Source organism: Ovis aries, chromosome 9 (genome assembly GCF_016772045.2).
Source record: "Ovis aries strain OAR_USU_Benz2616 breed Rambouillet chromosome 9, ARS-UI_Ramb_v3.0, whole genome shotgun sequence".
In the NCBI taxonomy this organism is placed as follows: Eukaryota; Metazoa; Chordata; class Mammalia; order Artiodactyla; family Bovidae; genus Ovis; species Ovis aries.
Genome location: NC_056062.1, coordinates 61992785 through 62005691, shown reverse-complemented (window position 1 = coordinate 62005691; position 12907 = coordinate 61992785). Strand labels below are relative to the sequence as shown.

Here is a 12907-nt window from a genome sequence, read left to right as displayed (position 1 = left end):
CTTCACGTCCTGTCCTTTTTGCTTTTTTCCTTCTGGTCATAAACATGTGGGTGAGTCTTCTTTGCCTACCTGGTTTTCTTCTGCTTCTTGTGTCTTTCAAAATCCACCTTCAGGAAATCTCTGATTAATTTCATCTTAAGCCAACACATAAGGCATATAATACATTAATACAAATTTCTTGAGATGATTTATCAGGATCTTTATATCATATTCATGGGTATACTAAATTGTATACAAAGTTAGACTTCAAAAGCAGGATTTTTTACATATTATAACATTATCATTATCCAGTACTCAACACTCAATACGTGATACTCAATGAATGTTTTTGAAATAAACATGATTTTTATTGTTAATCTTCCTAAAGAAACGTGTATAATTTTTTTACACAAAATCTATCAATAAGAGATTGATTGGTTAAAAGAAGAAAAAAAAAAGCAAAGCAGAACAAAACAAGTTGAGAGAATCCAGGTTTTTTCAATCTTATTCTTTTTTTTTTTAAATGGTGACTTGAATTCACCATCTCAATTCATCAGAGCCTGTCTATATGTTACAACAGTCTGAATTTCCCATTGCTACATGGATGAAAGTGAATCCATATAAACCATACCAACACCATCATGTATAACTGGTGGTAAAACTTTATTATTCAAGTTTAGATGTAACAGACATCTTTGCTGCCTGAAGATTGTTTGCATAAGAAATACACCAAGAACATGTTTGTGAGTAGAAATGAACATGCACTATGAAAACAAAATTAAATAAAACAAAAAAAAAATTCCATGTGTTGTAAGAACAGAACTATTATAGCCAACATTCTAATATTCAAATCAGGACTACAAATTGAATTTTTTCTTAGCAACATGAAATCATTCCGTATGAAAGACGTTTTCTGCTGGTGAATATTGCTGTAAGTGAATTTTACATTGGCATTATTGAGATGCTTCCCATCCCCATCCCCACCCCCCAATTATTCATGTTGTCACCTTAGAGAATTTGGCATTTCTTATTGTGATATTTGCCTTGTTGGTAGCCATTAAGAAACTATGGTTTTATCAGCCTTGTAATAGTTTTGCCTCTTCATAGTCAACACAATAGGCTGCCTGATTATGGTATTTACAGCTCATCTGTAAAAAAACGACCCCAACCTTTCCTGGCCCTTGGGAACTGAGAGTTTAAATAAGCCCCTTGGCCATATAATAATACTTGGCACTCTCACGGTGCCTTTCAATCAAGGATCTCAAAGTGCTTTACAAACAAGTACTACATTACCATCATTATTATTACTAATAATATTATTATTAATATATTTTTTCCATTTTACAGGTGAGGAACCTGAGGCACGAAAAGAAAAAAAGTGATTCGCTGCAGGTCATATAATGAACAAAAAACCCAGGAGTAAAAATTAGGATCCAGTTTTGGGACTCATGGGTCTTGAAGGACCATTTCCTCTGATGAAAGCTAAATGTTATTTCTGTGTAAAAGTTACTTTTGCTTTTCTCTGCTGTAGGACGGAGTGAAATTTCTAGCTCTACTTTTCCCTTCAAGAGAACATCACGTTAGGATACATTATCCAGTTTCCATGTGTGGACCAATTTGAATTTCACATTTTCTTCATCCCTGACTTGACACACTTCAACCCTAGCATCTTCCATTGGTCCTAACTACTGCAGGTAACTGCGGATGCTTTCTAAATCACTGATGGTTAGCAGGAACATGTGTGTCCACTGTTGGTGAAATGCCAATGGAAAACCCACAGGAAGTGCTCTGCAACGAAGCCATGGCTTCTGCCCTTGGCCAAGTCTTTCTTTGGGAAAATAACACAGCCCTTCAAAGTCCTGGTTCTTGTCTCTCTAGCTTCCTCTCATTTATAGTGGCCTGCTGATAGAATTCCACTTAGTACCTACCTTTGGTTAGCATCTTTAGTCTCATATTTGGATTTGATTTCATTCCTCTGTTTTCTCCTGTGATCTAGGACAGTCAGCAAGCTTTCACTTACTTGATCACAAAAGATGCCTTGCATTTTTTTTTTTTTTTTTGCCATGGTTCTCAACCCAAAGACAGAAAGCTGTGAGCTCAAAGTAAACTTTAGGCAAAAAGCTGGCATATAGCGCAGAAGCTGACCGTCAGCTTCTTTACCACCGTGGGATGTTCAATCTTCCCCCTCTAGAATTATGTTCATGTTCATGAACTAAACAGGCAGGCATTTCAGAGGTCCTAAGACAGGTCACCTTTGATGTTTCGCAGCCACACAGCAGGAGGCTAGTCATTACTTTAGTAGCAGTATTGATACTCTTCAATTAATTAAGAAAAATGTATACCCTCAGGCATTTAAAAATATATACATTTAATATTTTTGGAGCTGTATTTGCATTGGATCATCATAGATTATGTGCACATGTGCAATCATAAACATAATGTGCTACCACAGGCTTCAACAAAGAGCTGTTAAAGATAATCACTTTTTCTCTTCTTCTCATTAATATTACCTTAGAAAAAAAAAATCCCATGCTTGTTTTCTAAAATCTACCTTTACTAAAAGAGAACAGTTTAGAAGAAAACATCATTATCTTAAAAGCTGATTTTTTTAAAAGAACATCTCAATATGTCATGTAGTAAGAATGGGCACACTCTTTTCCTTTGAACTAGAGTTAACATATTAACCACGAGAGCTCCATCCTTTTTTCATGTACTCAGTGTAGTGTCTCTCAATCCACAATCTTCTGAGGTGGGCTGGCTCTTTAAGATTCCTCTATCCCAAACAACAATATGAATATATGGGTGAGAGATGAAGAGAGAAAGAGTGAGAAAAAGGAGAATGAGAATGCATGAGCTGGTCCTGGCTTAAAGTTTGATCCAAAGCCCGATTCAGAATCTGGACACATACTTTAAAAAGACATATGTTTTTTAAATGACATACAATTTTACCTAGCGTATAGTTTTTATCATAGGGAAAGCCTTTTCCAAGAAGAGAAATTCCTAAGTCATCTTGAAAATCCTTAAAAAAATGATTTTAAATATCTAAATAGCTCATTTAAAATCACAATTTAAGACAAAATAGTTCAGAGATCCTAAACCCAAATAAAAATAAAGATACCAATCAATCAATTTTGTAAAAATGTATTTTGAGAGCTAGGACAAAGGCTTTCAAAAATCAAAAAAGGGGGTCTTTTAGTGTTTTGATAAATTTTCATTGTTTTTCATAGCCCAACCTCTTCTCCATCAAAATATGAAAAAAATAAATGAAAATAAAATAATCAATAATAAAAGGAATACAGAATAAGATCTATTGACAATGCTATCTAAGAATATTCTACCTACAGTAGACTGACCATAAATATTCCAAGAATAGTGATATGTATTTCCAATACTAACCATTACTACTTGTGTGTCTGAGGAAAACAAAAATGATGAGATAAAGAGACATATATGCCAATAAAGAACAACATACTTGTGTCTGATACACTGGAGAAACTGCTTAAATAGTAGTTTTGCCCAAAAAGCCATATCTGTACTATTGCCCAAGTTAACCAAACTTCGAGTATTTTCTAATTTGAGCAGTTCACATATCGTGGTGCTTGAGAATTGCCACAGTGCACTTTGTTTCTAGTCCTTTCACTAAGAAAATTAAATACTGTTTTGTTGTTTGGGAAATCGCCTCTTTAGATCTTTAATTGCCACCTCTCCAATCTGCCTGTACATTTTGAGATGAATTCATCAAAATTCCTAAGAAAGATAAATGACATCACATAATTTGAATGCCAAAGCCCCTCATTTCACCTCTTTATCTCGGTTCATGTGAATTATATTAGAGCTACTTGACAGGTGAGATCAGAAAACAACCCTTTATAAGTGAAACTGAAGCAAAAGGCTTAGTCCTGATTCTTTCTCTCTTTTTCTCTCTCTCTTTTTTTTACATGAAAACAAAAATGCAAGAATGGAAATGACAACACAGCATCAGAAAGACAGTTTGAACTTCATTCACTACAACAGTCACGAACTGGTTGAACTCTACCTGCCATCCAACTTGAAGAAACGAAGACCTGGCACTGGGAAGAAGAAACAAAACCCAAACAAAACAATACAAAGCAACTGCGAATTAATGTAAAAATGGAGTGCAAATGCGACTACAGAATGCAATAAAAACATCAGTGCTGCAGATTCCAGCAGCACTTATCAAAATAATTTCTGAAATGTTTCATCTGAAACATAGACAAAGCAATAAAAAGAGGATATATGTTTATCATTTTAAGCATAACAATGTGAGTTAAGAGCTTAAAAATTAAAAAAAAAAAGTACTTGGAATGAATAGTGCTACCCTTTTTTTCCTAAGTAGGCATAAAAATATTTTCATTTCCTTCTTGTTTTCATACCATTATATCAAGAACGTTCATTTGTTTCATGTTACCGTTTACAATTTTAATGCACACACACACACACACACACACACACACACACACACACACAAAAGATATCTACCGCAATAGAAATAGTTGCTTCATTACCTTGTTTGCTACATTTGCAAATGTAAACAGCTAGGCAGAGTCAGAACTGACTCTAATGCATGATGGAATATCTTTGTTGCATACGTACACTGTAGAAAATAATTATTCAATATGTCAGGCACCATTATTTGAAATGTAATACATTAATATTTACTAGAAAAATAAGGTTTTTTTTTTTTCCTATTTGTTCTCCCAACTTCTTTAATGAAATAAGTTAATCTGACAGTGCATCCAGTAGCTTGTAATATCTTCTACATCTCCGTGGCAAAAAATAAACTACTGGTTGGGACAATATAATGCAAATTATTAAAGTCAGTCCTTGTACATACATCCGTGTAGCAAGCATTGAGGCTCGACTAACAGCACCTTTAACCAATTATTTAATGTTCAGTTATTTAGCCCTATTTCCCTGAGCAGTTATGCTGAGGCTTTCCCTTCATGGATAGTTTTACAAAGCCTTAAGTATTAAAAGTACTATGAAGAACATACTTCTAAGAATCCTATTTAATGCTACTTAACTAAACCTGTATAAATCTAATGGAGGAATTGATTGGTACATATACCAACTGTCAGCCTGTGGTAACGTAACCTTAGACGCTGCCTGACCACAAAGTTTGGAAATTATATTTAAACCAAAAGAAAATAAATAAATACAGCAGGTTACCTTGTGGAGAAATACCATGTGTTCTACATCAGCGAATGCCATGGTCTGAACTTTTGTATCCATCTAGTCCTTTGAACTGAGGGGATCCCTTTAGTTAGAACATGCCAAATGAGATTAGTGACCCAAAGGAAGCTTAGAAAACAAACCCAAACTGGTTCATCACATACAAGAAAGAATGATCTGGCTAAAATAAAATTACTATGTAGCGCTGAGGACACTGTTTTTTAAAAATGCATATATATTTGGACAAAATGAACCTAAACCGCAAACAAGAGGACTAGTTTTGAAAGGAGTATGGGAACATCTAAAGGACAAAAATATCAGAGAGGGTGTGCATGTGTATGTACAGGCAGGGCTGGCCAAAATCATCGTGCCACCGTCTGTCACTTCTCCCGCTGCTCTCTCCCCAAGCCTAACCACAGCTCGCATTTCTAGGTCTAAATTTGAAACATGATCTATGAGAGGATTCTCGTCTAAGAGGGCGCCATTTTCCTTTCACTGCCCTGGAGATTAAATTTCTCCTCATCTGCCTAGGATTTCATGATACTTCGAAACTGAGGCAATAATTTATGGGTTTTTGAACAAATGGGCCAATGGCCAGCCCAATACTGCTTTAGGATCATAATATGTAAACCCTTCCAAATTCTAAACAGCTTTGATCTCGTTCTATACAAACATCATAATTATAGTCTGGTGATACTTCTTATGGATGGTTTCCACAGTACACATTCACCAAGATGGTTTTGACTTACTAGGTTCTAAATCAGGACTATTAACCATCTTCATTTTTTTTTTTTTCTCACTGAACATTTGTCTCACTTTTTAATCTTGGTAACCTACTCATCAAAAGAAAGAATAATAAAAGAAGGGAATTTCATGTTGGATAAGGCAGGCTCTATGAAGTATTTTTTTTAATAGGTCTTCATAAGACATTACAAGCTATTGAATTCCCATCAAGAAAACCTATTTCTATTTAATTGTGCTAAGTGCTAAGGTTTTACTCTTTAGGTTTTCCATTTTTTTCCACTTGTGCATTGTTCCTATGCAGGCCCCTCTGGATATGAGTTGTGAAGTCATATTTGTCCGTGCAAAGATGCTGGCATATGCTGCACTGGAAAGGTCCACTGTCACCATGGCAACTCATATGCAAAGCATACATCACTTCATCCAGAAAGACAATGCCACAGTGCACACATTTCGTTGAAAGTTCATCTTGAGTACTTCTATCAACTTTCTCTGTTTTTACTACATTCAAGGGACCTTCATTTTTTACATTTGACGGTGCCTTCGTTTTCTCCTTGGAGGCACCATTCGCAGTTGGCCCAGGTCTGGAATGCTTGATCGCCAAATCTAGAGGAATGTCATTGTCTGATCCAACAGCTGAAAAATGAGGAGGCAGATTGAAGGTGGGATAAGGCACATAGTTTTGGCAAGGATTTGGTAGGCCAGGCACGTGACTCAAGTAGTGCGGATTCCCAGGAACGGAGAGCTTATATTTACTCCAGAACCGCAGCCAATCAGCTTCACTCTGGAAGTCATTATGTACAAAGGGAAGTCCGAAAAGGGGATACTGGTACTTTTCAATAGGGCTGCCTGGTGGTGAATAATTTGGGTGCTTCGCGGGTCTCATGTACTTTTCTATGGGACTGCCTCTCTCAGAACTTCCTTTCCCTTCAGATACGGATGAACTGTTTCCTGGGTCTCCACTACTTTCCTGAGGACTTTTTATCTGAATGTGCAAAGGTTGCATTCTTTTGTGAATATCCAGAGTTTGGCTGACCAGGACTGGCTGCTGAGCAGAATGGCTTTTAGTCAATGAACCCTGGGCTTCGTATTTACTCAGGCTGGGGAGTGGAATTTCTCTCTGGTGACCTTCAGTTAAGTGATCTTCCGACCGCCTCTCTAAGGGGCTGCCGTTGACCTGCTCCTCACTGCCGGCCCTCTGCTGTTTGTTGAGCTGCTCGGCCTGAAGTGCCTCTGGGTTAAGGCGCTTTCTTGTTCTTCTCCTAATAATCTGCTCACCGTTGTTTTGTTTAATGATGTTTAAAGGCCTGGGAGTCTGCAGGGAACACACACACAATACATAAAAGGAAAACATTAAAAAATACATTAAAATGCATTAACAATTCCTCACAAATATAAACCATGTTCAAGTTCAAAGCAAAGACAGGCTTTATGTTATAGATTTACTAAATCTCCTCCTTTTGCCCTGAGCAGGATCAGAGGACAGAACCAAAGCACACTCTTTTACCCTAATTAAATCATGCCCATCTTTACAGAGAGGACTGAAAAACTTTAATCTACTTGAAAACAGCCTTTCCAAATTCAAGAGACTTCAGAATTGCATTATTTTGTGATAAAACGATATAGAAAGTTAGTTGAAGAAATGTGATTTTTCTAAAAGATTTCTCAACTTTTGAGTCATGCACCAAGAAGACGTCAACAGTAACATAGGAGATCGGTTTTGATGACAACTGTGGAAAAATGATACGAGGCTGTAGACTGAACTATGTCTTCCTCCCCATCCCCCAGATGCTCCCTTCCAACTCATGTACTGAATCTCTTACCCTCCAGTGTGACTGTATCTGAAGATTAGGTCTTTAGGAGGTAAATAAGGTTAAGTGAGGGCTTTCCTGGTGGCTCAGATGGTAAAGAATCTGCCTGCAATGTTGGAGACCTGAGTTCAATCCCTGAGGTGGGAAGATTCCCTGAAGAAGGGAATGGTTATCCTCCAGCATTCTTGGAGAATCCCATGGGCAGAGGAGCCTGACGGACTACAGTCCATGGGATTGTAGAGTCGTACACAGCTGAGTGATTAACACACAAGATTAAATGCAGACATAGAGTACAGGCAGCCTTCTACAAGCCAGGAAGAGACTCTCACCAGAACCCAACCACACTGCACCCTGATCTCAGACTGCCGGCCTCTAGAACTGTGAAAATAAATGTCTGTTCTTTAAGACATCCAGTTTATGGTAGTTTGTTATGTCAAGGCCCAGATGACTAATACACACATTCTCCTAAATAACTGCAAGTGTGGATATATAATATTAAACATCAGAATATAAATAATCAAAGGCAAACTGACAGAACTGTAAGGAAACATATCAAGTGAAGTGAAAGTGAAATTGTTAGTTGCTCAGCCGTGTCCAAATCTTTCTGACCTCATGGACTGTAGTCCGCCAGGCTCCTCTGTCTATGGGATTCTCCAGGCAAGAATACTGCAGTGGGTAAGCCATTTCCTTCTCTGGGGGATCTTCCTGACCCAGGGATTGAACATGGTTCTCCTGCACTGCAGGCAGATTCTTTATGATCAGAGCCACCAGGGAAGCCCAACAGTTGCTCAGCTGCGTGGGACTCTTTGTGACTCCACGGACTATAGCCTGCCAGGCTCCTCTGACCTTGGAATTCTTCAGGATCAAAGCCATATCCAGTGAGAGGTTTTTGTTTTTTTTTTAAATAAACTCCCACTTTCATTTTTTTTCCTCTAATTATATAAGTACTTACTATTAAGGAAGATTTTACCTGTTAACGGGTGAAGCATTTGTTTTCTGTTGAAAATCTAAATTTATTTGTAGGCTTGCTTCAAATATCCTATCTGTCATTCTACTCTGTACTTAAATAGAATGCTGACTTTCCCCCAGCTTAAGTATGATATGACTGGTATTTATGTACATGTTCAATAGGTGTTTATATTACACGACTAAAATCCATAGATAAGACTATAATAAAAACTTTACTTGCAGGAGAAGCTTTAACTTTGATTTATAAAATCAAGAGAATATGTTTAATAAGTGACTGCATATTTACAAATTAAAATTTTAAAGAATCTTTACATGGGCTAAAATCTGATTTTTTTCTAAAAGATTACTGAAATCAGGAAATAATCCCTACATAAAATATGAACATGAACATTATGTAATTTGTGAATTATACCTGGAAAGGATGCATCTTAATGCAAGAGAGTATTTTTTAAGTGTAAACAAAACACAAATCCTCTTGGAGTGTTTTTATTGTCACAAAGATATTTTGAAGGAAAAAGGAGAATGTACTTGTTATTGAACATCAAATTACTGGTTTTAGAATGAAAATGTCACGTCCCCTGGATAGTCCATGTTCATTTACTTTGTTCAGAATTTCAGATTTATAAAGATCTCATATTTCAAACATACATATTTAATCTCTATCCTTCTTTTTGAATCTAAGCATTTAATGCTGAAAATACTCCTCTAAACACTGCTTTAGGTAATTTCACAAATTTTGATCTATTTTAAAACTTGTATTAATTATAATATTTAAATTCAATTCAATATTTTAACACATAGTATATTTTAAAACAGCTATGTGCTAACTTTCTAAGATAAACATGCTATTTTATATTTTGATTAAGACGACACTATTAAAACTCACTGAACAGTATACATTAGGTCTGTGATTGTATTGTACATAAAGGTTATATTTATAAAAAATGTAAATATATGGAGTTGATGGGAAAACTCAAGGGAATGAAGAGTTTTTCCTGTAGAATAAACAGTGGAAGAAATATAGTGTCTGTTTTAGAGTCCTAAAGAAGACCAATATTTAAGTGACAGGTAAAGGAATTACAGCCCATAAAAGAGATATCAGAGAATTATTATGCACAAATGTATAAGAACTAAGAGCATGTAGGGCCATGGAATTCATGGAGTAGAAGTATAGGAAATTTATGATTAAAAAAACCCCTCAAAATTAAAAACATTTCTGGAGAGATGAATATTAAAATAATTATTAAAATTTTTTCATTTATATTGCAGTTGTTAAATTAACATAACCTGGAAGAGCAGTAGTTTAATGAATATTTGGCCTTTGATTGGACAGCATTCAATTAAAATCATTAATGTCAGTACTCATTAAATGGAAGCTTATTGCTTGCTTAAATGGTGAAGGCTTAAAAAAAGTAAGGTGATGGTGGTAGGAGGAGATTCCTTCTGCTAGCTACATGCTAATAACTAAGGTTTTCACAGTTTACTACCAATTAGTCTTGTTGGCAGCATGCATTTTTTAAAAGAGTGCTTCCAGTGGTCCGTTTGGGAGGACATTTTGTCTAAAACTGTATTCCCCGTAGCTGCATTCTATTCACTGGCTGGTGCTAAGAGCTGTGGTAAAATGCCAAACAAAAAGCAAAAGGCAGAAGGAAACAGATTTTTGCTTACTAAGTGGGGCAATCCTATTTTTAAAGGCAGCTTTGGTCAGCAGATAAACTTTTTTTTTATTTTTTAAGATTTTTTTTGGGGGGGGATGTGGACCATTTTTATGGACTTTAAGACTTTATGGAATTTGTTGCAGTATTGTTTCTGTTTTATGTTTTGGTTTTTTAGCTGCTGAAAGGTAGTGGGATCTTAGTTCCCTGACCAGGGAATGAATCTGTACCCCTGGCATTGGAAAGCGAAGCCTTAACCACTGGACCACCAGGGAAGTCCCTAAATTTTCTAAATCAAAAAGAAAAAAAAATCCTTCAGGAAGTCAACTGCATATAAAGATGGGAGATTTGTAAGTTTAAATTTTATTATAAGATTCTACCTAAAATTTGGTTAGAAATAACTGACGTAGCTCAGAGAGTCATAGAAGCTAGCCAGCCAGAGACCTTAAAACACAGAACACCTCTGCACCTTCCTCTGCTCTGCTGTGTGCTCTTCAAGCCCTCAGATGCCACTGGAAGCCCTGGAGAGAGTCACCTGGCATCTTGGTCCCAGAAGAACCACTCTTCTGAACTTGTCCTACTTCCAGCCTAGATGACACTTGCAAATTCCAAAAGTAGACTGGAAAAGAAGCATTTTTACCCTTGCCATATATTTTATACTGAACATGGGAGAGTCTTCTTGCCTTTTTTTTTTTTTTAAATTTATGTACTTTTGAGCTTTAAAAGTTTCTCCTTTCTACCTAAATTAATGTCACTGAATTCTGATACCCACTCATTCACATATCAGTTATGTGAAGTTCCCAGAAATCAATCATTTTCCTCTTTTATATCAAAAGAAACATAATGCATTAGTAATGATCTCACATGAATCTCCCCATAACATCTAAGGCTGGTCCACCATAAATCACAAGTGCGCTCAAAGCAACTGGATTAAACTCTGCAGGGGCAGGCACTGCAAGCCAGGGAATGGTACTTATCACGCCACAGCCCAGGCTGTTTTATAAAGCTTTTCCTGAAACAATCTAACAAGTTCTTACCGAGTGAAGCTTCTGGTAGAGACCACACGCATTGCATACATATCCGCCATTTGCATTCTTTCGCCAGAGAGAGGTCTTTGTGGTCAAGCAATTGGCACAAAAAACACCCGAGCCTCTGCGCCTCTGCAATGGGGAAAAAAAAAAATACAAGGTCAGAGGTGAGTCACATGATCAGTGGAGTTAGACCAAATCAACCCAGGAGTTTTGTCTTTAGACTAGCAACAATGACAGTATAAAACCACACTGCCCATAATGAGGTCAGGTTCAATTGTGTTTAATAGGCACCACTGATTTTCATTATAATTAACCCTACAGTGATGGATGAGGTGTGTGCAACACCAAAGGCTTTTCACAGAAACAGCTTTAACTTTTTGAACTTTGGGGTTTGTGCCTTTAATGATGGCTCCTAAATGCTGAACCCTAAAATATACCTTTTAAAAGTATCAAAAGTCAAAAGACAGAGCATGGCAATATGTTAAATATATTTTGGAAAAATAGGAGCCCAGGCTACCTGAGCTTCAAAATATAGTCAAACTTGGAATAAGTGCAGCATGTAAACCACTTACAATTTAACCTGATGCATGTCTTTCTGGATGTCATTCATGTAACACAAGTATTAAGACACTAATAAGACAGTTCTAATTTTTCATTTGCACCTGTAAAATCTGAAAGAGAACACCCTCTATCTCTCAAATCTGAGAGGAACAGAAGAAACTTCTGCCAACTAGAAGTACAGTATTACTAATGAGAATCCTTATGAGGGGCCTGCTTAAGCCAGACAACATAGTCCCATCAATGGCTATTTATTTATTTGACTCAGACTTGGAAATCACAAGCGTTTCTGAAATTTTAGTGGGCTGAATTCTCTAATCACCAGATTGAAAAATAATCCAAGAATATTTAAAAGTAGATCATTAGCATTGCTTGTTCCATTCTTGCTATCAAGTAATGATTCCATTAAACTTCTCATTGAAACAAAAGTCAGGCTGTGTTCATAGGCGCAAATACTAACAGGCAGGAAATGGAACTCTGGCTGAAGAAGAAGAAGGGAAAAAAAAAAAAAAGACAGCCTGAATTGCAACTCTGCTCTCTTTTCTCTAGGAAGCAAAGCCTTTAATGATAAAATATGCATGTTAGATAAGGAGTGGAAAAAGTCTTGCTGGAACCCAATTTTGTGATAAATTTAAAATTACAAACACTACACGTCAAAATTTCAGGGATTCATAAAATTTAGGCGATTTATTTAACTTGAGTCCATACTGTAGACGAGGGGTATCCCTGCCAAGAAAATACAATGGTTATAATTGTACTCTGATACATTTCAAATGGAAAGCTTTCTGCAGACATAATTTTGGCTTCAAGACTGGAACACTTTCTTGGCATTGAAAGGGCATTTGATTCATCGGGTGTTTCACAATGTATCACTAAAAAGACCTGGTGAGCAGCCAGTTCCCTATAGGGTAATTTTTCCATCCAGATGCAAGTGCTATCAGAGGCCCTCGTCAGCTAAACTAATTATGAT

The 12907-nt window shown here is 36.5% G+C and overlaps 1 protein-coding gene across 3 annotated transcripts in view; it reads right to left on the bottom strand.

The window, feature by feature from the left end:
* Positions 1–323: 323 nt before the first annotated feature.
* TRPS1 (transcriptional repressor GATA binding 1) overlaps positions 324–12907 on the bottom strand; it is a 279202-nt gene continuing 266618 nt past the window's right edge. For all 3 annotated transcript variants that reach the window (XM_027973086.3, XM_042254375.2, XM_060393462.1), the window contains 2 exons: positions 11386–11508; positions 324–7228 (listed from right to left, as the gene is read on the bottom strand). In XM_027973086.3, the coding sequence (XP_027828887.1) occupies positions 6167–7228; positions 11386–11508 (1185 nt within the window). In that variant the 3' untranslated portion in view covers positions 324–6166. The remainder of the gene's footprint in view (positions 7229–11385; positions 11509–12907) is intronic.